This window comes from Heliangelus exortis, chromosome 5 (assembly GCF_036169615.1).
Source record: "Heliangelus exortis chromosome 5, bHelExo1.hap1, whole genome shotgun sequence".
Lineage (NCBI taxonomy): Eukaryota > Metazoa > Chordata > Aves > Apodiformes > Trochilidae > Heliangelus > Heliangelus exortis.
The window spans coordinates 2,061,050-2,086,850 of NC_092426.1; the positions used below are offsets into that span (position 1 = coordinate 2,061,050).

The 25,801-nt window shown below is 39.5% G+C and overlaps 1 protein-coding gene across 2 annotated transcripts in view; it reads left to right on the forward strand.

Annotated features, from left to right (window-relative positions):
* Nucleotides 1–138: 138 nt before the first annotated feature.
* Nucleotides 139–25,801, forward strand: part of KLHDC1 (kelch domain containing 1) — a 28,594-nt gene continuing 2,931 nt past the window's right edge. The window contains exons 1-11 of one of the 2 annotated variants that reach the window (XM_071745099.1): nucleotides 139–280; nucleotides 4,002–4,072; nucleotides 7,127–7,244; nucleotides 8,152–8,270; nucleotides 10,099–10,177; nucleotides 11,067–11,150; nucleotides 13,285–13,368; nucleotides 16,762–16,989; nucleotides 19,403–19,461; nucleotides 22,065–22,177; nucleotides 22,933–23,005. In XM_071745099.1, the coding sequence (XP_071601200.1) occupies nucleotides 179–280; nucleotides 4,002–4,072; nucleotides 7,127–7,244; nucleotides 8,152–8,270; nucleotides 10,099–10,177; nucleotides 11,067–11,150; nucleotides 13,285–13,368; nucleotides 16,762–16,989; nucleotides 19,403–19,461; nucleotides 22,065–22,177; nucleotides 22,933–23,005 (1,130 nt within the window). In that variant the 5' untranslated portion in view covers nucleotides 139–178. The remainder of the gene's footprint in view (nucleotides 281–4,001; nucleotides 4,073–7,126; nucleotides 7,245–8,151; nucleotides 8,271–10,098; nucleotides 10,178–11,066; nucleotides 11,151–13,284; nucleotides 13,369–16,761; nucleotides 16,990–19,402; nucleotides 19,462–22,064; nucleotides 22,178–22,932; nucleotides 23,006–25,801) is intronic. The other variant, XM_071745101.1, reaches the window with a different exon arrangement.

Below are 25,801 nucleotides of genomic sequence, written 5' to 3' on the forward strand. Positions count from 1 at the left end.
CCCTGCGCTGAGGGGAGGGTGACGCCCCACACTTTGGACCCTCCTCGCTTCCCGTCCGCCTGAGGGGAGCGACCGGCGAAGAGCAGCAGCCTCTCCCGGAGGAGGCGGTGGCGGGACGCGATTACTGAAGCAAGGCGAGCTGCTTCCTCCTCCTCCTACTCCTCCTCCTCCTCCTAAGATGGCGGCAGACTCCGCGGAGCAGTTCTGCGTGGCCGAGGAGCGGAGCGGTCACTGCGCCGTAGTGGACGGGAACTTTCTCTACGTGTGGGGGGGATACGTGGTAAGGCGGGAGGAGGCGGACGGAAGGCGCTGGGGGGCGAGCGGGGGAGGGAAGCCGAAGGGCGGACGGGCGGGCGGACGGGTGGGTGGGTTGGCTGGCGATGGGGGTGAGGAAGCGAGGAGCCGCCTGGGGAGAAGCGGCCTGAGGGGTCCCGGGGTGAGGGGGAGGGAGGTGGGAGGGAGCGGAGGGGGCTCCCCCGGCCGCCCCCTCGGCGGGTGCAGCCCTCGGCGGGGCCGGCAGCTCCGCGCTGTTTACCTCAGCGCGGGCGCTGATTGGCTGCGGGGGCAGCGCTCCCGCCCGGGGCGGGCGTTTGAAATGGCGGCGGCTCTGAGGGGAAGGGCGCGAAGGATGGGTTTTTTTTTTTCTCTGTGTTGCTCCCCTCGCGGGTTTTTTGTTTTTGTGTCCTCTTCTCTAAGCATAAATGTCCCTGGCCGCCGCCCCTGCTTGCCTGCCGCTCTGTTTTGAGCGGCTTCCATCACGGGGCAAGAGCTGGTGGAGCCGGTTTGCTTCCTCTGCCCTACAAACGTGTGCGGTTCCTCTGTGCTATCCCGTCCTTTGTGGGGTGACGGATGTAATTTGTGGCTGAGTTTTTTTCCAGTGTGTAAATTACGTTCTTGTTTCCGAGTCACTGCATTTTTTATTTATTAGTAGCTGCGTATTGCGTACAATGCCTTTTCCTCCTTCAGAAAGCAGTTCTGGTAATTTAAAAACAAGCTGGTGGCAGATTAAAGCCTCCTCTGCATTTTTTCTCTATTGAAAGAGCATTAGTTCTGGCACAAATCAATCGTTATGACTCTTAACTCTGTATTCATTCTGTCCACAAGAGAATTCTGAATGATACCACATTAAATACAGACAGTTTATTTTATCCGGAGTGTCTGTGCATGTTGGCCCTGAAACGTGAAAGCACCGGTGCTTGGTGTTATTCCTGGTCTTAAACAGCTCAAAAACATGTTTCTATTAGCATGTTCAGTATTCTATTTATGTTTTTCACAAACAAAGGTAAACTTTTAAATGGGCAAAGGTTTCTGAACTCAGAGTTCTACCTGGGGGCTCCGGGACGTGAATGTTAAAATACTGTAAATTATGAGTGCATTTAGTAGCAGGGGAAAGGAAATTTCTAGTGCTCTTGGGTTATGTTGGTTAATTGTATCTTCCTGAGGGACATTATAGTTTAGCTTCTGGAAATTGGATTTTTTTTCTCTTCTGTTTGGTTTTGGTGTTTTGTTTGTTTTTTAACTAATCTTTAGGTGGGGTAGGGCTGGGCACCTTGTGAATTCTGAAGAGTTGTTCAGCTGCTGAGCTCGATCTGTTTGACCTCAAAAGGGATGTGCTGCTGGGGACTACTGAAATCCTGACAACACAAATAGGTGTTACCTACAGAAATACACACCCTGAGCTGTGGTAGCAAACAGGGCAGCAGGGTTTCACTGCCTGGGATACCCTGGCACCAGGCCTCCTCTACCCTATTGCATGAACAGACTTGCCAGTGCCAAACTGTAATAAAATGGAGGAACCCTCAGGAGCCTATAAGCTGTTCTCACTGCTCTTCTTCCCTCTGGTATGACTGCAGTTCATGTAAGGATTTGAATATGTATTTTTAGAACATCAAGAAGTTACCCACCTTGAGAATAAGCCTTTTTTAACATAATGTGAGTTGTCAGTGATTTAGTGTCCTTGTCTCACCTTAAACTCCACAATACTCTCTATAACTGTGCAGCACCTAAATCGCTGGAAATACTCTGTGATCTTTAGAAACTGAGGTGGATTGGCTAGCACAGTGTTTTCAGAGGTTTTCTTAGAAAGCATCCTGGGTTTATGGCACAGGTGTGTTAAGTTTAGCAGATAAACTCTGCAGGCATTTTTAGTAGTTTTCTATATTTATTTGTGGAGAGTATTAAAAAAATCATTGCTGCTTTTTAAGCAGCACGTTACACAAGTAAATTATCTTACCTTTTTTTTGTTGGTGGACTGCTGCCCACCAAACTTTGGCATCACTGTATTTGCTCAGAGCTGGTTCTGTAACAAATGCTCAGCCTCTGACTGCAGCGTTATCTTGGTTAAATTGAGTAAATTTTGCCCTTTGTGAAAGGTGCAAGGTGCATGTAACAGCAGAGCATACTTTAGGAAAGGTATGTGCCAGGATAAACTGTACCAAACAGTCTGTATAGTCTGGTTGGCAGCTTTTGAATTAGGAAGGTAATAACAAAGTAGAATTTGAAGTTAAGTAATCAATATCAGTAAATAAACTATTCATAATTAAATTTCAGGTTTGTATTTAACTTCTGTTCCTCACATTCATTTCATTTTGATCTGCTTTATTATTTATTTTTTACCACTGACTCTGGCTGCTGATTCTTTCACAGTTGCATTTCTTTCTAATGCTAAGGCAATGATTAATGGTGTAATTGTAACCCAGCCTGAGTGTTGCAATTACATTCTTTGGGGCTTCCTTTTCCTGCTTGTTATTCCTCATAATTATTTCACAAATAATGTTTATTTCTTACATGGCCTTTGTATTGAAGTCTTTCTAGATCTGTTTTCCAGAGAGGAATTAATTGGCATAGGTTAAGCTTTCTTATATTTGGCATCTTGTTCTTTCAAGTTCCTTCCTTCAGTCTCTGCAAGTGACTGTTCTTTTTGTGCTTTTTGATTACACTTTTCTCTATATTTTTACATTATGCCAAGAATTGCTTCCTAATTAGAAGCATCTCCCAAAACAGAAGATAATTAGCTTTAAATCAGGAGCTCCAAATCTGCTCTGGTTTCTGTTATTACACATCTCTTGGCAAAACATTAAGTTGGTAAATCCCTGCCTTTAGCAAGTGGGCCTGAGGAATTAAGTTCCTTATTTTTTAAATTAATAATTTTTTTTCTAACTTGCTGCTTAGTTGTTGAGTTCTTTGCTCATCTACACAGTGTGGCAAAGTCTCAGTTTCAGGAAAAAAATAAGGGGTTGTGGAATGAAGAAAAATGTTCTTCGGGTGGGAGAGAACTCTCAGGTAAAAATGCAAAAAGTCCTGAAGAGCAGCATTAATACTTTGATGTTTTCTGTTTCCTCAGAGTGATCACATCAGTGACTGAAAAAAAAAAATTCCTTTAGTAACAACATTTTAATACAGGGCAGGAGCTTTGACAGTCTATAAGATTTGTTTTTTTTTAAATTCTATGCTCACATTATAGTACTGTTATGTTACCTGTTAGTAACAGTTGGGTATATTTCCTAATGACTTGTTTCCCTTTTTGTTGTGCTATTTTCTTATTTTTACAAATTGGATATTTATTATATTAATGTTACCTTTTGATTATTGAAACACTTCTCTCCCTACCTCTGATACACCAAATGTATTGTTTTAGAATCTTCACACCTTAAAAAGAGTTACTAAAGATGCTATTAACAACCAACAGAGCTCCCATTACATCAGGAAATACCCAGCCCAGTATTTTTAACACCTTCAAAAAATGAAAAGCATCTCTTTTGAACTCCTAGGATAAAAATGTAAAATACAAGCATTATTCAGCTGCCTGTTTACAATTTTTATGATCAGAGCAGTAGTGCTGGGGTATGATTTATACTCTGGTAGATTATCTCCTTAAGATTTATTCTGTGTTGCTAAGTAACATGGTTTGGTATTTAATTTTAAAATGTATGGTGTGTAATGCATAATTGATTTAACATTTTCCAGTTTTGCTTTAGTCTTTTTTTTTGGCTTTGTTTCAGTCAATTGAAGAAAATGAAGTTTATCTGCCTAATGATGAGCTCTGGATCTATGAAATGGATAGTGGGTTATGGTAAGTTGCATCGTTTCTATTTAGTTAAGAGATAAAGTTGATATTTGCATATATTCTAATTAGCTATGGTGAAAAAAAAAATCAGGTGAGTTACTGGTCCTGTTTCCTGGAGTTTAAATAGCAGATATTTAATGTAAAGACTGAAAACCAGGTATTTGCAAATTAAGTGTATGAAACTGGTTAATTCTGTAAGTGTAACTTTTTTTTTCAAGAATGTTTGAAATGGTAGACATAAGGCTCTGTAGTGAAAACAGATGATTTTATTTGGGCATTTGTTTTGGCTTAGTTCTCCATACATAAACTTTTAGGTTAAAATGAATTCTAAACCATTGGATATTGTGATACTTGATTTATTTAAAATGATATTGATTATATATTTTTAACTAATTGTGTTATGAGTGTATTTGCATAAATAGCTCATAACTAATCAGACTTTGCACATCAGTAGTAATTTAATCTTTACATTTTACATTCATTTTTTTACATATCATATGTGGGGAGAGATAACACTGCCTCTTTTACAAGTTTTCCAGTGATTTCTGTTATAATAATTCCATTCAGCCTGGTATAGTAGTATTCATTTGGGCTTCTATGTGTGTTCTGCCAGCTGCCCTTCTGCTCTACCACCTGTTTATATATTTCTTGCATACACATATTCAGGAGATGCATATGTTGGGCCCATATTCAGCCCAACAATTTGGAGAGAAAAGGGGAGGAGAGTTTGGTCAGGAAGGTGTTTTACAATATGTATGAAGTTCCACATCTGTCTGGTCAAGTCACTGACTTGGAAAACAACAGTTTGCACATGAAGCTGTGAAGTTCCATATAAAATCTTTTTTAAGATTGTGCCCTCATTCACAGTGTGGTGGTTTCCTGTTTGGTTTGGAGTTGTTTTTTTTTTTTTTTTTTTTTTTTTGGTTAAAGGACTGGCTAAAGGGGACCTCACACTCTATCTTGATTTTCACCCCTGGTGTCCCTGTATCATTTGTTCTTGTGCAGCTCTTCATACAGTCATGTGGGAAATTGGATCCCAGAAGTCATCTGGGTTAGATATAACTTTTCTTTTTTTGGATCTGTTTATTTTTAACCTGGATCCATTCTTGATCTCATTCAGCTTACAGCACAGACAGTTGCATACAGCCAAGTGCATGACATGGGAATGAGCAGACACCAGAGAGTGAGAGCAGAGAGGGGGAAATTGGGCTGGGGCAGTGCTGGTACCAGAACAAAGAGATTTGGAAGCAGTGCCCTGAGCAGCTTTCAGTGAGCTCCATTTCCAGCAAGGACAGGTTACATGTGGATCATTCCTATCTGGAGATCTAGCACATAAAAACTTTTCCTTTTAATGGCTGCCTCCAGTTCTTTTAGGTTGGGCTAAGGTCAAATATTAGAACTAGAGCACAAGTCTTAGGAAGGCTCAGGGGACTGGGATTGTTTAGTGTGAAGAAGAGGAGGCTGAGGGGAGACCTTCCCACTCACTTCAGCTACCTCAAAGGAGGTTGTTTGCATGAGGGGAGGTTTAGATTGGATATTAGGGCCACAAAGATGATCCAGGGGCTGGAGCACCTCTGCTGCAAGGAGAGACTGAGGAAGCTGGGATTGTTCAGCCTGGAGAAGACTCCAGGGGACTTTGGAACAGGTTTCCCAGAGAAGCTGTGGCTGCCCCATCCCTGGCAGTGTCTCAGCCCAGGTTGGATGGGGCTTGGAGCAACCTGGGCTGGTGGGAGGTGTCCCTGACCATGGCAGGGGGTGGCAATGGAGGAGCTTTAAGGTCCCTCCCAACCCAAATCATTCCATGACTCTGTGATGATCTTAGGAACAATTTATTTACTGAAAAAGCAGTCAGGCATTAGGACAGGATGCCCAAGGCAGTGGTGGGGTCACCATCCCTGGAGATGTTCAGAAGACATAGCACTTCATGACATGGTTTAATTGGCTGGTGGTGTTGGGTTGATGGTTGGACTTGATCTTAGAGGTCTTTTCCAACCTTAATGATTCTGTGTTTGAAAGTTGTAAGAATTCATCAGTAAAGCCACCAGTGATAGAAGATGAAGGCATCTGATCTAAATGTGGATGGACTGAAGAAAGGGATGAATTAAGTGGGTCAGCAAAATCTAGCAGAGAGAAGGAATGGAATCAGGCTTTGAAGGTGGGAAGCCAGGACTGAGACTGGGCTAAAGACCCAGCTGGATGGCACAGAGACAGATGAGAAAAGCTGAGAAGAAAACATCAGGGGAAGGGAGCTTTAACCAGGGGTGAGAGCAGCTGAGATGTTGGCAGCAAAGCTGGGGCAAGGATTTGAGTGCCAGCAACTGCTCCAGCTGTGGCTGCTGGATCTGCAGAGGCTGAAGGTGTGGGGAGAAGGTGGAAACACCACAGACATCACATCACACACAGTGTGTGGGGGAAACACCAGGTCCCTGTCTTCTGGAGAAACTGGAGGGAGATCCTGGCAAAGCTGCTTGCAATGAGGAGGAAAGATTGTAGGTGTGGTCTTGGGCTAATGCTGAGAGGGGTTACTGGTTTGTAAGTGAGACTTAAGGCTGGAAACTGAAGAACAGAGGACTCATTGCTAAAACTGGCATTATTGGGGATTTTTTGCTGTTCTAAACCCAGTGCAAAATGCAGTTTTAGGAGTAGGATAGGGAGTACCAAAATCAGTGGGTTCTTTTGACCTTTATTTCTACTTCTGCCTTAGTTGTCTGTTCATAAAATAACAGCAATGCCAAGTGCTCATTCCAGGTATTTTTTGAATTTAAGAGTATTGCCAGGTTTTGAATAATTCATGTTTAATCTCAATATTCTTTGAACATGGGCTTCACCTTCAGAAGAACTTCAGCTTCATAAATGTAGGCCCAACATTGACATGAATGTACTTTGATAGCACAGGAGCCTGACTTCATCTCTTAGCTGTAGCTTCCAGTGCTGCAATGGTCCAAACATTGCAACAATTTTTAGGTCTAAGTATAAAAATATTAATACTCTTTTGGGCTGGTTAATTTTAGGATGTTTGGAAGCAGTGTTGTAAGATTTAATATATGTGCTAACTTGCAGGACAATGCACTTAATGGAAGGAGAGCTGCCTACCTCCATGTCAGGGAGCTGTGGAGCAAGCATTAATGGGAAGCTCTACATTTTTGGTGGATTTGATGATAAAGGATACAGTAATCGGGTATTGTATTCTTTTCTTTTAAAGCATACTGTATTTCAATGAATTTATTTATTTGGATAAAGCCTCGGGGTTTTATCTAATGTACTTTGCATTTGAATCAAGGAAAAGCTTTATTTTTTAGAAGTATTATTTTTAACTGGCAAAAAAATTCATTTTTTGTTTTGATGTTCAACTCCATATGTTTTTTGGGGATTTTTCATTGAATCATAGCTTCAGAATAAGCCTTGCTGGGTGAAGTTTCCTGTGTTTATATCTGAAAACTGACAGTGCTTTTCCAATTACTTTTGATTTAATTTTTTTTCTAAATAAGTTGGCAGCAATAACTGAAATTGATCTCAGAGTATCTTTTGTATTTCCCCTCTTTTTTAGTAATAACCTTTCCTATATAATCAGATGATAATAAAAACATAGTTACCAGTTTTCTTTGTATCAGGAAGAGTGGACCAGCAAAATAGAGGGAATGAGCTGGTTTGACATTTAGTGTAATGGAGCCTGAATTCAGTCCTGACCAGAAAATAACTGAAATGGAGCCTGTAATCACATCTCAGTTGAGTTTTCTGTTGGGTCGGGCAGAACCACTGACAGTTCTGCCAGAAGAACTGAACTGGAAGCTTTTTGTCTTGCCCATTTTTTTCCAGAGGCTTCAGTTCCTCTGGAAGGAGCAGGATTTTCCTGGTCTGGTCTGGCTGAGTGCTCACTGCTAATTCTCACACTTTGTGTTCTGTGGTGTGTTGGACTCTCCCTGGATGTTGCTACATATTGTATATGTCACAGTTTCTTTTTTTTTTAATTTATTTTCCAAAGGAAGTAGTGTATTTTGGGGGTGGTGGGTTGTTTTTGTTGGTGATTTGTGCTGGATTTTTCAACATCATTTATACTGAAAATGTTGCAATTTTTTTCTTTTAAGCTGTATTATGTTAATTTGCGAACAAAAAATGGAACCTATAGGTGGAAAAAAATTACAAATTTTAAAGGTCAACCTCCTACACCACGTGACAAGCTTTCCTGCTGGGTGTATAAGGACAGGTAACATATTAAGAATATTTAATGTGTGTTAATTGCAGAGAGGAAGTACTATAAAGTGAAGAGAACACAGGTTTGGGATTCATGAAACTCTAATTCTTAGCTTGACTTGCTATGGGATTTTGTGTAACTCTCCTAACAACTTTCTGCCAGTTTTCTCACATGTGAGCTGAATTAATGGTAAGTATAAACTCCCTTTAGGAGAGGGGTGGGAAATTTAGTGAAAGCTTCTGGAATGCTTTGAGACTTTAGATTAAAAAAATCTGTGTATTTTAAATGTACTTGATGGACTTAAAACACTTAATGTGTTTATGCAGTTACTTATGGTTCAAGTTTCAATATGTTAAAAACCATTATAAATATAACATTGATTTATTTTTTTTCATTATGTTAGCATTAAGTTGTTACCTGCAGTAAAATACATTAAGTACAGCTTCAAGTATTTCAGTAGCATATAAATACTGAAAATAGCAGACATTTCACTGGGTATCTTTGTAAGACCCAAGTCAGCCTAGGTGTTGGTGATGTAAAAGTTATTGAGTGTGTTTAGAATACTGAGTGTATTTAGAAAAAGTACTTAGCTAAAAATAAATATTCTACTTCAGGTTTTGTGTTTTTTATGGAAAGTGTCTGGGTATTGTGGCATATCTGGTCACGAGAAAGTGGTATGTCAGTTATTTGTCATAAAAGTTACTGTAAACAAGTAAGAACATGATATCCAGTGAGCAGTATAAAATAGAAATTATTTCTTTTTTTCTGAAATCCACACCTAGGAGGTTTTGCATAAACTGTATAGCACTAGAGGTTAGTTCTGTAATTATACTTTAACTGCAAGATACAGAAAAGTAAATATATTTGAACAACTTACCCTTAATTTGGTGTTCAACACCAAATTAATCTATTCAGAGTATCATGTAACCCTCATACTCACCTACTTTAGGTGGCAGAGTGAGAAACTCACCTACTTTAGGTGGCAGAGTGTAACCTTTTAGTTGAACAGAATACTTGGGGACAAGCTATTCACCTGTTCAGAAGTGTACCTTAAAATTCCAAAAAGATGTGAACTTGCAGATCAGGATGTCTTGGTGTTTTGCACGATGCTTTGAGTAACTCTGTTTCCCTAGGAATGTCAGTCTGGAATGACCTTCACCATCCCATCATTTCCTAAATTGCCTTCTCCCAAGATCACTAACAGCTATACCAAATATCCTCAAATGTTGAAGTTAAACAAAACTTTAGGAGCCTTTACTTATGGATGGCCATTTCATGGGTGGAATATTAGGCTGGGAGGTGTGTAACCATACTTGCAATGCAATCTGTTCCACAGGGCTTAGCTGGAAGAATCTCTTTATAATCTAGAGAGACTTTGTGGGTCACAGGCAGGCTGTGGGCTCAGCTTTGGGGACAGTTGTGAAAAGGTGTGCAGGGAAGGCTTAAATCCAGCAGGGATTTCAGTAGAAAAGGGTTGAGCTGTAGCATGGGCATTTCACTGCCTTGTGTGTTAGGTGTCATTTAGAGAATCATGTCTGAAAATGTGACTGTGATAAATAAACTTGAGCATGGAGGAATAGTGGATAAAGATTTGGAGGTATCTTCAGCCTCCTTCCTTATTTCTGTGGATTTCTGTCAGGCTTGTTGAGGAGTGTTAACAATTGGTTGCCTTCATCTCAGGAAGGTTTGCTGTGTAATTAGGTGCAGTATGAAAGTTCTTTTTGTTGCTAATAGTACAGCAGATAAACCAAAATTTGAAAGTAATTATTACAGTGTATTCATTCGAATGTAACTTACAAAACAGCCAACTTAATTTATTTTTTTGTTGTTATTCCTCCAGGCTAATATATTTTGGTGGCTATGGCTGTAGGAAGCATAATGAGCTGAGTGACTGTTTTGATGTCCATGATGCCTTTTGGGTAAGAGTTTTGTCACCATCCAGAGTGATTTTGTTCTTTCTCATTGTCAAAATGGGATCTTTTGTACTGTGCTCAGTCAGTACAAAAACCTGTCTGATTTTTCTTTTATTTGTAGCACCAGCAGGAATGCAAATTAGAATCTTCTACTTCCATTTGAAACTTCAGATACTGCAGGTTGGGGAGCAGTGGGTGTTCAGAATATTCCAAGTACTCAGCACTAGGCTTGGAGTGCTTTGGAACAAAATGCTGTCAGAGGAGGAACAAAGGCATCTCAAGACACGTTTTAAATATGCAGCTCCCAGAAAATTTTAGACTTTATTTCCTTGAATTTATTTTTTCTTGAATAGGGAATTTATAGCTTCACAAGTGACAAATACTTTCAGCTGATCTCTATAATTTGCTATCAAGAGTAAATGCCATTACTTGAAGGTGCCTGGATTGGCTTGTTTCCTAGAGTGATTTCTTACAGTTAAGAGAAGGAAGGGGATTGATTATTTAGTAACAGGAATTAATAAGAGATGTGCATTCGGGGAGTATAGATGCTTACATCAAGTGTTAAATAGTGACTTGCAGAACTGTACTTTGTACAGTCTGTTTATTTCTAAGCATGTTACACTAAAACTAGAAAGTAGAATTTGCTGTGATGTTGGGACCCAAAGCCCATTTGTGAAGTGTCATCAGCCCTACCATTCCTGAGTGCTGTTGACCTCCAGCTAGAACTAAGCTGCTGCATCATTATTAGAACTATTAATGTATGTTTATTTTAATAAAATTCTGCCTTTTAGTTTATTTTCTGTTTCAATAGACCAGTTCTGAATTTGTAACCTTTAAGAGACACATAGATTTTAACCCAAAATGTTCTTTCTTTGTAATTTTTTTTTTTTTTTAGGAAGGACAGATATTCTGGGGATGGCATAATGATGTTCATGTTTTTGATACAACCACACAAACTTGGTCTCAACCAGCAATTAGGGTGAGTGCTTTTTAGTCTTGTTTTTTGACACAACTGTGATTTTTCTGCATTTTGAATACTTTATTGTGCTCTAGAAATGGGTGTTGCAAAAACTAATTGGGTTATGCTTAGTATTGCTCAGGCCTACAGCATTAAACAGAAAGACACTTAGTGCCTCTGAAAATGTGGAAAATGCAGAACTGAAATGATTTATTTTCCTCCACAGGGTGGTACTAGGCTGGTGTTTTTCTCTATAATGTGTTTCTGATGCAAAAAAAAATATCATAAGCTTCAGAGAGGTATGGGAAATCTGGATATATTGGATGATACAATATTCTGTACCTAGGGGGTAGTTTTAAGATAAAGCTTTATATTCAAGCTTTAAATTACTGTTGGGAATATAAAATTGCTGTCAGTGCTCCATAACTGGAAAGACAAAGCACTGGAATACTCCAGAAAAGCATTTATTAGGAATACCAGAGCAGGGCTGAGGAATGGGGTGCAGTGGCTCCTCCCAAAGCAAGTTGGGGTCCTGCAGAGATGGATTATGATGAGTGAACCAACTTCAGGTCCCCTTGTAGATCCTGCCAGGGTGCTGGTTAGGGAAGAGTTTCATGGCTGGAGCCAGTTCTGTGTCTGTCCTGTCTGACACCCAGCAAAGGCCTAAGAGTGAAGAACACAGGAATGGTTTTAACTGGTATCAAACTGAGCTTAACAAACAAACCCCATTCATCTGAACTGTTTTGATACAAACCCATCTGCATGAGTCTATCTGTGTATAATTAATCTGCAACATGGATAACCTAACAGATCACTGAGGGTTGACCCCCTGAGAGATTAGGGTCTGCTGGGGAGCTTGCTCTGTTCCCCTGCCTCCCCTTTTCATAGATTTGCATATATTGGTCTGAAAAAGTCTCAAAGCCCCAGAATCTCAGACTGGTTTTGAGCAGGAAGGGACCTTAAAGCTCCTCCATTGCCACCCCCTGCCATGGTCAGGGACACCTCCCACCAGCCCAGGGTGCTCCAAGCCCCATCCAACCTGGGCTGAGACACTGCCAGGGATGGGGCAGCCACAGCTTCTCTGGGAAACCTGGCACAGGGGCTCAGCACCCTCACAGGGAAGAGCAACAGTGGTCTTGAAATCCACTCTCCCTTGGTTCACTATTCAGCTTTCACAGACTTCAAGAAGGCAAGAGGAGGCAGAGTAAACTCTCTGCTTTGCTAGTTTAGGCCTTAAGTTTTTCTTTGTGAAGTAAAGATACATGTTTAGTATGCAAGAGTTATACTCATTATTTGGAGCTTTGTGTCTGTGGAGTTGCTGTATTCATTTCAAAAGTCAGTGTTGAAAAATCTTTTGAACAAATATCTCCAAGTCATGCTGTATTGTTAGAATAAACAGGTCAAATATTCTTCAGCAAAGATGTTATTTTAATTATCCCAGAGGTGCATGTATACTCACTCTCCCAGTAAGATAGTCATGCACACATCTCTCTTTATTGTTATTAATATGATTCTATGATATAAAGGTTCATAAAATCCTGGTGAGGTTTTGTAAAAGCTCAGAATTATGTTGTAATGAATGTCTGACACTACTTTATGGTCTTCATAGGATGTTCTAAAGTTTCTAAAAATAAATACAAAAAATGAAATTAGCATTGAAAAGTAAAAGCCAATTTACTTTACTATCTTCCTGATTTACACAGGGAAGATTTTTTGGCATGCAGCTATTGGATGTAGCATAAGCTTCTATGATTTGATTCCCAGAGATTTTAGTATCAGCTCTTGATGGTTCACCCTTTGGAAAAATAAAGCTGCACAGGAGATTTCAGCAATAACTGATACACTGCTGTAATTTTATGCTTGGGAATCAGAGATAAATTAACTGAATCTTACTTAAGCAAAGCAATGATAAATCAGACCATGAGGGAATATATTAAACATTAGCAACTGAGGGAACTCAATTAAAGCTGTCCTTGGCAAATTTATCTTCTAATGTCTGTGGAATCTTGGACATGACTACAAATGATTTCCTTTTCAAGTTGCAGTTCTGTCAGCATGTTGATGCACACTGGCCTTAGTTTTGCAGTCTCTCTGAAGCTGACTTGCCACTTGCACCTTGCAAATGTTCTGAGGGATCTTTCTTTGGTTCTTTCAGGGTGGAGATCCACCTCAGCCTCGAGCAGCTCATACATGTGCTGTGCTGGGAAATAAAGGTTACATCTTTGGAGGACGTGTGCTGGTTAGTATTTATTTAAAACATTTTCTTGGCAGTAATATTATTTTCTTGGCAGGTTTTTTTTTTTTATATATATAGCAAATTTTTTTTTTTTTTAGTAGGAAAAAAAATTCCAACCTGTCTTTAGCCTAAATTTAGGTTAGGGATGCTAAATCCAGGGTACTTTTTTTCATCCCCCTCTACCTTAAAAAAAGAAGAGTCTGTCTTTCTGTCTGGAGTATTCATGGTGAAGCATACATTGTCTCCAAAAGAGAAAAAACAGCTGACTGTATGGTAAATGCAGATGTTTATAAATCACAAAAAAAAAAAAAAAAAAAAAGGTTATTGTGTGCATAACTTCTGCAGGAGATGGTAAAAGTAAGCCTGCTGATGGACCAGGTTTAAATAAATGATGAGATGTGGGCATGCTGTGCTTGCTACAGCTTAGCAGATTTATACATCAAACCTGCTGGCTTTTTCTTGCCATTTCACTTAATGAAATGCTAGCAAGTAATAAATATAACTGGGATTTTAGCTTGTGCTCCCCCCACCCTGCTAAAGAAAGAGGAAATGTGTAAAAGTAGACAGGTATTCACAGACAAATCTCCAACACCCTGATGTTTACCTTCTGGGAAAATGGAGTTCAGAATAGCTGTTGGGATACAGGATTTTATAATCACAACATATGGTTCTTAAAGGGAGGAAATAGGAGATTTCAGTTGGCTTTATAATTTAAACTTTTGACTTTTTTTTTTGTGTATAAGTGACTGAAATACAGCTGTCTGGGAGAGCAGCATGTGATTAGATTATTTGGATATTAAACTCTGTCTCCATACCTCTGAGCTGGTGCAGGATGCTGCAGCTTGTTGCCTGATAGCCCAGGCCACTGCAGGCAAAGGTCATCCCAGTGCTGTTACAGCCTCTCCTCTGCTCTCTGAAAATCAATTTTGCAGTTTCAGGCTTTTCCTTTAGCATGCCCTTGATACAGAGCACATCCAGCATACCCTGGAGATTGCTGCTCACAGCTTTATTCTGTGGATCCAACCTAAGCTCTTTACCACAGGAGTAAGGCTCTTGTGTTTGCTTTCTTGGTAGCTGATCCAAGACTGCTCCATTTAATACACTGTGGGAGAATATTAAATCTGCTGTTCCCTAAGTAGCAGTCAAAGGCAGTGTAAGAGCTGTCTAGGATCCAATCAGTGCAGATTTAAATCAAGGCCAGATTCTTGCTGTATAATCTTAACTCTTCCTTGTTCCTTTTTAACTTAAACCAAACACAAAAAAGCCATAGACATCATCCCCTTGGTTATCTGTAACTAACAAGCTTGAAGCCACCACTGGTAAGCAAAGAGATACTAAAACTTCTCACCAACATACTTAATTTTTCTAGTCAGAGGAGATTTTCTCTTCAGTTCTTCTCTGCTGAAGTATTAATGTAAGAATTGAAGCCTGAGGCAGCAATCTAATGGAAAATACATATTCCTGTCCTGTGTCTGAAGATAAGGATAGCAGTAGGTGCTCTTAACTAATGCAGGCTGCCCTATCATTTGTAAATTTTTTTGCAAGGATAGTTTCTTTATGGGCTGGAAAATGGACTCTTTCTGTAACTGTTGCATAGGGAAGTTATATTTTGAAAGGCTCCTGAGCTGGAGTTTATCAGGAATGTGAAAAACTTATTCTGTAATGCAAGCAAAAAAACCCCTGATTTAAATTACTGTGTCCTTTTCCATATTTTTTTTTAATTTAAGTTTTTAGCTCTTTTCACTAAAGCTAATTTAGAGCCTTTAATCATGTTCAGCTAGAGGATGAGACCTAATGCCTTCTATCTCTAGTATTATGAAAAGTAACAGTGAAGAAGCTTTTGGAAGCCCTCAGTGCTGTGTTTCTATAGCTTTGTTATATCAAAGAGAAGGAATTAACTGTTGGTTGGCAATGCCCCACAATGAACATGTGCCAACTTCACCCTGGAAAGCTGCCATGACCCTATATTCTCAAGTGGGTGCAAATAAAACAGTGTTAAAATTGTACTTTGTTCCCTACCCCTTGTTTTCCATGCTGGAAAAGCTGCCCTCTAATGCAGTGTTCTTCTCAGGGAAAGTCTACAGTTCTGTTACAAAATGGCTTACTCCTGCTTGCTCAGACAGAAACCAGAAACCCAATGCCCAGCCAGTTTTCCAGTTTGAATTGCCTCCCACAGCTGCAGGAAAAGTTTTTACCCAAGAACCTTTTCAGAGCAATCAGAAAAGAAAATAACCACAACTGATCCTTGTTTTATTCTTGCCATTCTGCATTAGGGTATTAGGTGTTACCCCCAGGCTCACAATCTCTGCAGTTGTTCCTAAAGCCTGAGAGAGACTGCAGGCAGTAGCTTCCAGAGCTGTAGGTTTGGACAAACTTGATTTGCAGACAAGTAAGGAAATGAAAGGGTATTTAGAAGAGACTGAAAAATAATTTAGTCTTGGATCTTGTGTGTGAGGGTTGGCCAGGCCAGGTGAGCCCAGTGCCTCTGCTATGGACTTGCACATCTGCTGTACAAATGAACTCCTGCTAACCACAGCTGAACCCAGTCCTGCTCCTCATTTAGCAGCCTGCAGACCTGAGAGGGAAAGAAACCTAGATGTGAAAACTTAAAACATGCAGCTCAGGACCTTCTGGCCTACCATTTTATTTCTGAACTCTTCCTCAGCCTTCAAAGCCTTTGCTCCCTCTGGCTGTTTGTGAGCAAGGGCAATCTCTGTGGGGTGTGGAGTTCTTCAGCCCAGAAACTGAACAGCACTGAGTGTTGTGCCCTTCTAGTTAGGGTGGCTGCACTGTGCCTCTTGCAACTGAACTAACTCAAGCTAGGATTCTGATGCAGCCCCTGCAAGTTGAATTATTGGTAAACTGGAGCTTGCTTATCACTTCCTCACTGTTCTGTTGCATGATTACATATCCCCTAAGAGGATGTGCCCTCTGGCTTCTGTTTAACTGCCTGTTTGACTGCAGGATTCAGAAATAAAAGAAGGCTCTGATCTGAAAAGGTTTTTCTCTTCCTCAGGTAGCATCAGCTTCCTTAATAACCATTGGCTAAATTTCAGTGAAACCACTTGGGAACAATGTCAGTGAAGAGTGAAATTTTGGAAAGCTGTATTTCACTTGGTGGCAGAGCAGCAAGTGTAATTTTCACCTCTAGGTTATGGTTGATTCACTTTCTGTCCTAGAAATAAATAAAAGGAAACTTAGAAAGGGGAAGGAGCATTCAGCAGGGCTTGAGGAATTAATGTAATTCATGAAACAGGAAAGGAAAGCTAAAGACACCAGAAAACCACTACATTTCATGACAACAGGAGTAACACCTTCCCAAAGGATGAAGTCTTGCTTTTCTCCATAAATTAAGGAGCAAATACGGGGTTGCTCTGCTCCTCCATCTCCTTCTAGTTCACCATAATACAAATCTTCCCAGGGAAAAGGCTCTACAAGGAACCAGAAAGGGCCAGGAAGTGTCATGAGGCTTCTCCTATTCATCTTTCTGGGAGGAAAGGGCACCTTTTTCCAAACTTGGAGCTAGAACTGGTAAAAGAAGATGGTGATGATGATCAAAATCAATTGTACCAGCAGTCATTTGAAAACAGGCTCAGAAGTATTATGTGGACTCTGTTCGTCCAGGTAAGCAAGCCCCTGAAAAACACAGAAATGGGAGAAAGTGGGAAAGAAGGAAGGAGAGTTAGTCCAAAAGTTGATGCAAGTCTCATGTTTGATTTAAGTGGAAAGTTTTCATGTAAAGAATGATGAAGTAATAAAACAAAGCCTTTCCAGCAGCTCTTCACACATCAGATGCCTTAATGTATGCATGCTTATATTTCCTGTTACCCTTTCTGTCACTGAAGATCAGAAGATACATTGATCCTTCTCTTACAAAGATTTGGGCTGTAGTAGCTGTTTCATTGTAAATCTCAGAGCAGAGAGCTGCACAGAGTTTAGTGTAAGTGCAGTGAGCTGTAAATAAGTTACCCTTAATGCCTTCCATCCTGCTGGAAAGCTAATCCTGAGACAAAGCAGATCCTGGTTAATGTTTACTGGGCTGCAAATAAATGAACATGCCATAGATAAGTAGAATGTCTAAGGAGTCAAAAGGAAATGCAAACCCTCTTAGGAGGCTTGAGGCTTTTAAGCCAATTAAGAATCATCTTGGGATTATCAGCTAAATGTTTAAATATAGTAGGCAGCATTTGGAAGTACATGAGAAACTGCAGGAAAACTTTGCATGTAGCAAGTGAGAGTACTGTAACCTGACTGTGTGCTTGACAGGTGCCCAAAGAAGGGTTGGGTAGAAAGGAATATTCAGGTGTTAAAGCTGTGTGAAAGGACTCAATCTGAGTCATAAATGTCCAACTGCTGCCGTGTTTTGAATTCAGAATGAGGTTGATGTAATGATGCATCTGTCAATCTGTTGAATCATGAGAACTTAAAGATTATAATACATTGATTTCCCAGGGACCAAGAAACTGAAAACCACTCCATCTTCTGCCTAATGCCTAGGAAAGGAAAGTCAGCGAGGAGGTCTTGAACAGGATCTTCTTGAAACCTCAGTTTCCAACATTACAACTTTCTTCCTTCCCTTTCTTTAGTAGATGTACTCTGTATTGACCTGTGTTATTCTGAGATGATTTAAATATTTTCAGTGTCTCTAAAGCTGTCTGCAGCTACAGCAGAAGATACTCAGTAATGACATTTTGCTTTCTGCTTGTGTAATTTGTTCCTCGTCTCCTTCCAAGCCACCTGAAGGAGCAGGAAACTGAACAGACTTGTCATGGAAGACAGATCTGTCCCATTGGCTCTCAGTTGGACCACATTTTGTTGTTACAGTCACCCTCTTGCAGGGATCAAATTTCTCAGGCAATGCACAAAAGCCCTCATGTTCTGCTTTTCCTTAGCCTGCTGGCCTCTCTGAAGCTGTTCCAAAATGCTAGTTAACTAGTTATATTGTACTAGTTCTCTCCCCCAAGACAGAAAAGGGCTAGCATGTACTTGATCAGAGGAGGTCATAGCTCTCCTGAAAACCTTGCTGTTTCCTGCCATACCCTGAGAGACTTCCCATAGCTCTGGTGGACAGCTTTGGAAGTCTCTCAAACTCACTAACTGGCTGAGTTCTCGAGGGTAAAACTACTCCTGTTCTGACTTAAATGACAAGTCTAGTTTCTGCCTCAAAGGATCTGCAAGCTGGAGAAAGGCTTATTCTAATAGATCTATGGACTACCCTAGGAGAAAAGAAATTGGAAGGTAAGGCAAGATATATTTCCCTACTTCTCAGATACTGTTTTGTAGTACCTTAGGAGACCAGAAAAAGCAGCCAAGTGAATTGCAAGCCATGGGAAAGGTTGCTGCAATCCCAAGGAAAGAAATTCTTTCTTATATTCTCCCCACCCCACTATGTTTCTAAGGCAATTCCTTTCTTCATCTCAAAGGACAGGCAGATATGCAAGTGTATTGATATCCCATTGTTCTTTTTGTTACATATTATGACTTTTATGGCAAATCCTCAAGGGTCATAAAACCTTGCTGTTGCTGCTAGTAACTTTGTGAAAGGGCTTGCCTTCCAGAAAAGAGAGAAAAACACAGGTGTGATAAACTTTTTGTGGGATCTCGTGTACAGAACCTACTAGAAGATATCAAGAAATAAGTGACAAGGCAGGAGGAGGCATAAAAAAAAAAAAGGAAAATATATGTAAAGCATTTATACCTTCTGCAATTACCTACCATGGGTTCTATGGATGAAAACTGAATACATTTGCAGGAACTGAATATCACACTATTAAAGTACTCTTAAAAGCTAAAGTTGGCCCCATACTGTTGTGCATTACTGTAAATTATTCCTGACAGTTTTCTGAGTTGCATGGGTTTGTTGAGCAGAAATGCTCTTCATCTGCCACATAATAGAGAATTGTCTTAAAGCACATGGGTTCAGTTTTCTTCAAAATATTGTTATGTGGAATATTCTGTCCTGGGAAGGCCTCATTGAAATATTTTGCTCATCATTTGCTGAATATAACAAAACTGGGCTTTTATTTCTTTGTTTTAGCAAACTAGGATGAATGATTTGCACTGCCTGAATTTAGACACTTGGACTTGGTCTGGAAGGTAGGTTTCTCTCTATAACATTTAAAGTTGAATGCAGCAGATTGAAACATATTGTTAAATAGTTCCAATGCTAATTTTGTAGCTTTTCCAAGAGGGGAATGGGAGTTTGGGGACTGCCTTAACAGCTGTTATATTGTGATTTCAATTTAATTTAATTTGATAGTGGTTACTAAGCTTTTTCTGTTCTGCACCAAAGCCCTGATGAGGCTATTTTAAGCACAGCATGTAGTGATTTAACATCCTTGTTTTCAGGATGGGTACATTGATCCATATGGAATTTTAGTTTTGATGTCTTTCTGAATACTGTTTTTACTGCCTATATTTGGCTCATTATGGTAGACTGGGTAAAGATCTCCCCCCTCCTACCAAAGACAAGCATCTTAATGATTTTTTTAAAAAAATGAAGTAAAATAGCATGACCTCAATATTTCAGTTTTAAGCTAAATCAAGTATTAATATATTGCCTAAGATTTGTTTTGCATATGGAGTTTTAATACTGCCTACTGTGTGTGTAGAATCAGTGGATGTATTGTTAGCTGACAGACAAACTAGAAGATAACCAGTAACTGATGGGTGATAACCAGTATCTGATGGGTAATAACTGCTATTCTGTTCCTATTCTGAAGGTAACCTGATAGTAATTTCATAAAAAACTATCAAAACCACCCTTCCTGAGTATGTGTCAGTGCTGATTCTGCTCCAGAGCTTTATGTGCTCCATGCACCTATGATGGGTGCCTTTAATCCCCTCTGACTGCTGATCTTAACCTTCTTATCCAGGAATATCTTCCAGCCTGAGATTGCAAATTTTGTTAGTTGCTGCTACCCAGAAATGACCTTGCTTCCCCTGTTATTAAAAAATGTTCAATATTAAGTTACTTCTGTTACTGTAACAGGTTTTTATCAGTAGTGTGAAAGATTGAAGTGTTCTCACCCATCAGTACCTGGTTTGCATTTTTCTAAACCCCAGAGCCTGGTGGATCTCAGCACAGTCTCCCAGTTTTGGAAACAGCTTATACAAGAGTTGTGCAAAGCAGGTACTCCCAGCGTTGTGACTTGGCTTTGACTTCAGTGCTGAAGTTAGTAGGGCAGTTTTGCAATTAGTTTTTAATTATCTGGGATTCTTCAGTCTTGGCTTCCAGATGGAGAACTCCTTAGCAGTCACCAGTAGTGAAATTCCTCTTGCTGATGCCCTATTTCTCACCCTGGGCTTCCTCTGTGCTCAGTTAAGAGAAACAGACAACTTCTCAGGCATGAGGCAACTGCTGCTAAGGTAGACATCCAAAATAAATCAGGAATTGTGCTTTTCAAGGACCTGTTTCTCTTCACAAAGGAGATGGAGATGAGGGTCTCTGTGCTGTTCCTGCTGGAGATAAGCAGTGTGCACACAGCTGTGGGTGCTACACTCACCTCATTTAGCAGGAGAAAAAAAGAAGTGGTTCTTTGAGATAAGGTTTACCTAGATTGAACATTCCTTTCCTACCTGCTCTGGATAATCTCCATCTGGGATTCTGACCCCACAAGAGAACTTCCAGGTGTTTGTACCTGCTTTTTCCATCATTTTTCCAAAATGAGGACATGGGGAGTGTGCGGTGGTCTGGATTCTTTGTGTGTGACTCTAGGAGCTTTACAGCAGAAGTTGCCCCCTTTTTTAGTACCAAGACAGTAGGGTGGACTGATGTCCTCTGGAGGCCCTTACTCTGCTCTGCTGAACCCTCCTGAGACAGCTGTACCCCTGACTCCCTGCACCAAGATGAGGTGAATTCAGGCCACCCACTATAGGGCAACCCTTACGTTCAGGTTCTTGACTGTTCAGGTTCTTGACTGTTCAGGTTCTTGACTGTTCAGGTTCTTGACTGTTCAGGTTCTTGACTGTTCAGGTTCTTGACTGTTCAGATCCTCAGCTCAAGGATACCTAATTCTGCAGCTGAATTGCAAACCATAGATAATAACCTGGAAGGACTGTATCTGTCCACATTTTTAGAGTAATAAGCCTACATCTGTTTGGTATTTGGGAATTCCACTTTTTACTAGAGTTTATCTCAGCCTGGGTGATCCATCTGTCTTAAAATCTACAGCAGTTGATGAGGTGTAGGGGCTTTAAATAGCAGGTAAAGCTACAATCCTTGTTTAATTTGTGATAATTGTTCTAGGAGTGGTGAGTCTGTAGCCCTTTAGAATTAATTAGATTTTATCTCAAATAAATGAGTGTTTATTTACAGAGACCATACAGTTTGTTTGCATATGTAGTCCTCTCTTTGTTGTCCTAAGTGTCTTCAGCTGTACCTTAAGGAGTGACTTTAGTGATCTTAAGAAAACAAACAAATAAAGTGACCATCAATGCTTTTGTCCTTACATTTGATATTTACATAGCTGCTTGTTCAGAGAGCAGATCCTACAAGAAATTATTTCTTTTATATTTGAACACTCCTCTCGAGAATTAATTAAAATTGTTTTAAGTGCTTTTTTTTTTTTTTTTACTGGGAAAATAGCTAAGCTTCTTTTAGCTTCTTTTCTTTTAAATTAACTATGATGTTTTCTGGAAGGTTAATTTTCAGCATTCTTTGAAAACTTATTATTTTTGTTGGTTTTTTTTTCACCAAGAATTAATATCAGTGGAGAGAAGCCAAAAGATCGTTCCTGGCACACGCTGACTCCAATAGGAGATGACAGACTTTTTCTTTTTGGTGGACTAAGTTCTGATAATGTTCCTTTAAGTAAGTAATTTAAATATTATAATCCTATTGTAAACTTCAGTACTAATCTTGTATAGCATGCACATTTGTTGTGCTTCTCAAACTACTCACACCTAAATCTTCTGGCAGAGTTTTCATGGCACTTGAGTATCACTCTATTTATCTTACTGTATTTATAGAAATGTAGAGGCATATTGCATAGTAGAGTGAGAACATAAAATAATAAATCTTTCATCAAACTGTCTGTCATCTAAAAGAATAAAGGCAGTTTTATGCATTTTGATAGGAACAAGGAGTAACTTCTGGTATCAATAGCAACTGCAGTAAGAAGATGCAAATAATAATGTCAAATAAGACAGCTTTGTGAATGAGTAACAAATCACAGCTACAAAATGTTAAATAGGAAGTGGTACAGTCTTAGAGTTCCTTTTCTAGAACAGAGAGCTTCTTTTCCTGAAAAAAAAAAAAAAAAGAAATTAGTGAAAACAGCTTTAAGTGCCACAGATACATTCCACTGGGAGGGGGTGATTTTTCAGAGGGACATTGACCTGTTTTCTCAATCTATCCAAAAGAAAAAAAGTAAGCATATTTTAATTGCAGATTTCTATTCAGTGAGCTTTCTGTGAATGAATGGTTAAGTTAAATTACAAAAAAATAGAAAAGATGTAAGTTAATGTAGTGATGATGTCTTAAAACACAGAGCTCTTTGTATAAATGTAGAGGAATGGTGATATTTTGTCCTAATTAAAAATACTGATGTGTGTTCTTGTTTGCAGGTGATGGGTGGATTCACAGCATTGCAACAAATGGATGGAAGCAACTTACCCATTTGCCTAAGAGTAGGCCTAGGTATATAAAAATATGTAATGTTTGCTGACATTTAGGCATTTTGAAAAATTAAGTAATTTTACATTATTGAACAGTATTTTCATACTATATTATAAGAATATTTTAGAAAATTAATGCAGTATGGTTGAATAGTTTGCTTTACTTCATACCTCAGAGCATTATCACTTTCTGGGTTTGTTATAGTTGATGCTTACTTGGCATAAAAATATTTTTTGTGGTGAAGGATTTAGGTGCCCAGCTAACCTGGTGTCCTATATCCAAATTACTTTCATATAAGAAATTGTATATAACTTAACTTCTGAGGAATTGGTAACCTATGATAATAATAAAAGTTGATTCATGTTGATACATTATTAGAAACATGGGGGAGAGGGCCATGAAAGTGTTGATGAACCTGTCAGGATTCACAAGTATTATAAAATACCTTGGGTTGATTGGTTGCTTTTTCTTCCCTGAGCAGAAGCAGCTAATTATGACAACAGTGAATTTATTACTAAACAGCACCATAAGTGACTGTGCAGTTTTGTTATTTTGAGGACTTAGTTGCCAACCATAAAGGTCCTAGTTCTAGACCATGTATTGTTCCTCCTGGCAGCAATACTGTCTCTTCCAGACTCTGTTCCCCTACCCTCTCTAATTTAAGATTAAAAAGAAAGATTTATTTTTTTCTGACTAAAGAAAGGAAGTTTCATCTTCTGAACCTGGAGGTTATTTAGAATATGCCATTGAAAACAGGTGCCTGCTGTGTCAGAGCACAGACTTTGTTTAAAAAAAAAAAGCAAAAGAGTGTTTGAAGCATTCTCTCTATTTATAATGTAAATACTATTGAACTGACTTGCTGTAGATAGCAAATGCTCAGTTTTTAATGGATTTAGTTTTTATACAGTCAACCAGGGTACTCTCAGCACAATTTTAGGTCATTCAGCATATCTGCAGTGTCTGGCACTTGCATTAGTGCCTTAAATTCTGTTTTCTATTCCTGAAATGTGCTTCCCTCAATAAATTCTCCTGTTTTTTCCTATTCCAGGGTGTCTTTTTAGTATATCATTATTATTAAGCAGTATTGTTATTGTTAATCCAGTATATTGCTAGCCAACTTTTCTGCTTTCAAACTCTTTCAAGCCCAAATAAACTTAGCCCTTAGCTTCACAGAATATTTCCTGCCTTTTTTTGCCATCAGTGACCTGTTCATCAAGGGACAAAGCCCTTCAGTAGCAGTCCAGGATCCTGTCTGCCTTCCTCTTCAGTTCTTGAGATGGGTGGGCTCATAAAAGGCCTGCCTCACCTCCTTGGGGTTATTTTTTAATGGTGCATCATGAAAAAGGATCAGGAAGGGGCAAACATTCTGCTGGCAGCAGCCCAGGGAGCTGCAGCTGAGCCTTTGTTCTGCAGTGAAGCTGCAATAATGTTGGTGCCTCAGGTGGTGGTGGGGCTGGGATGGATGTTAGGAACCTGGAACTCTTGAACTCCCAAGTGGCTTTCAGGCAATCCAAGGGCAGATCCCATCCTGGCAGAGAGGTTGTTGGGGAAGCCAACTTCTTCCTGCACCAGGAGGGTTGACACTGCTAAATTTGCTGAGGACCCTGCTGCACACACTCTCTCAGGAGACATTTTGGGTCACATGCAGACAAAAACTCTGAGCACCCTCAAACCCAAAGGTGTCCTTTGGTTCCCCACCCTCTGAAGATTTTGGTATGGAGTTTGTAGGCTAAAGACTGTTGCTTTTCATTGACCTAATTCTTTATTGAAGTAAATAACCTTGCCCTCTTTAAAAAATAATTTTTTTTTTTTTTTTAAAAAGATACTTGAATAACCTTTTTCAGGAAGTCCTGGAAACATGGATAAAAGGAGCTGTGTCAAAAGCCTGTCTATTTATTGAGCTAGTGAGGTCCTTTACCATAATTGTGTCCCCATTCTTACACAGGATTACTGCAAGATCTCTGCAGCTGAAAAAGGTTTAAGTCAGTTCTAGCACTCATACAACTTTGCAGCAGGACTTGAAAATGCCCTGGCATACATGTATAGCTGTACTTCTTTTATGTATTTATATTATTTTATAAATTATGTGGAATGTTTTGTAAAATGATTTATAACAATGTATACTATTATATATACACGCATTACTATATTTTCCTGATGCTTCTGCAGACTTGATTCTGTGACTCACTGAATTCTGTGATTCCTTAAATTCCATCAAGAACAATTTCCTTCTCCATTTTTAGTAATTTCTAAAAAAAAAAAATTTGTTGTTCTGTGATTCTGTATTGGTAGAAAATACTTTTCCTTTTTCTGTCTATCAGATGTCCTTGAGCTAACAGTTTGCATGCCAGGTTAAAACAGAGAGCAAATTGTATGTTTAACTTAGAGTTTCCCAGTGTTTTCATGACAATGCAATTCTGTTGTTTTAGATAGAAGAGCTGTGTAAAAAGGTTACATCAAGTCAGCATCTGTGTCATTTGAATAACATGCTTTATCAGAATGTTTAGGTGATAAGTTAGAGCAGCTGTGAGAGGACATAAACTCTGTCAGTCTGTAGATAAAAGCATCAGGTTGCAAGCTAGGATGTCATCCCAGTGAAGGCAGGAAAGGCTTCCCAGTGTTCCTCGGTGATGAAGTCCAGGCCAGAATTTTCCTAATGCAGATAAGGCAGAGACAGATCTATCCACAGGTATGAGGAAGAGAAAAGGTGGGAAGTTCAGCCTGAGGAGAAGGGTGAATAATTCCTGATGTGAATGGAGTGAGAAAGTGAGAACGTTGCCTTTTGCATGAGAGTTCCAGTGGTGGGTGTTGTTTTGG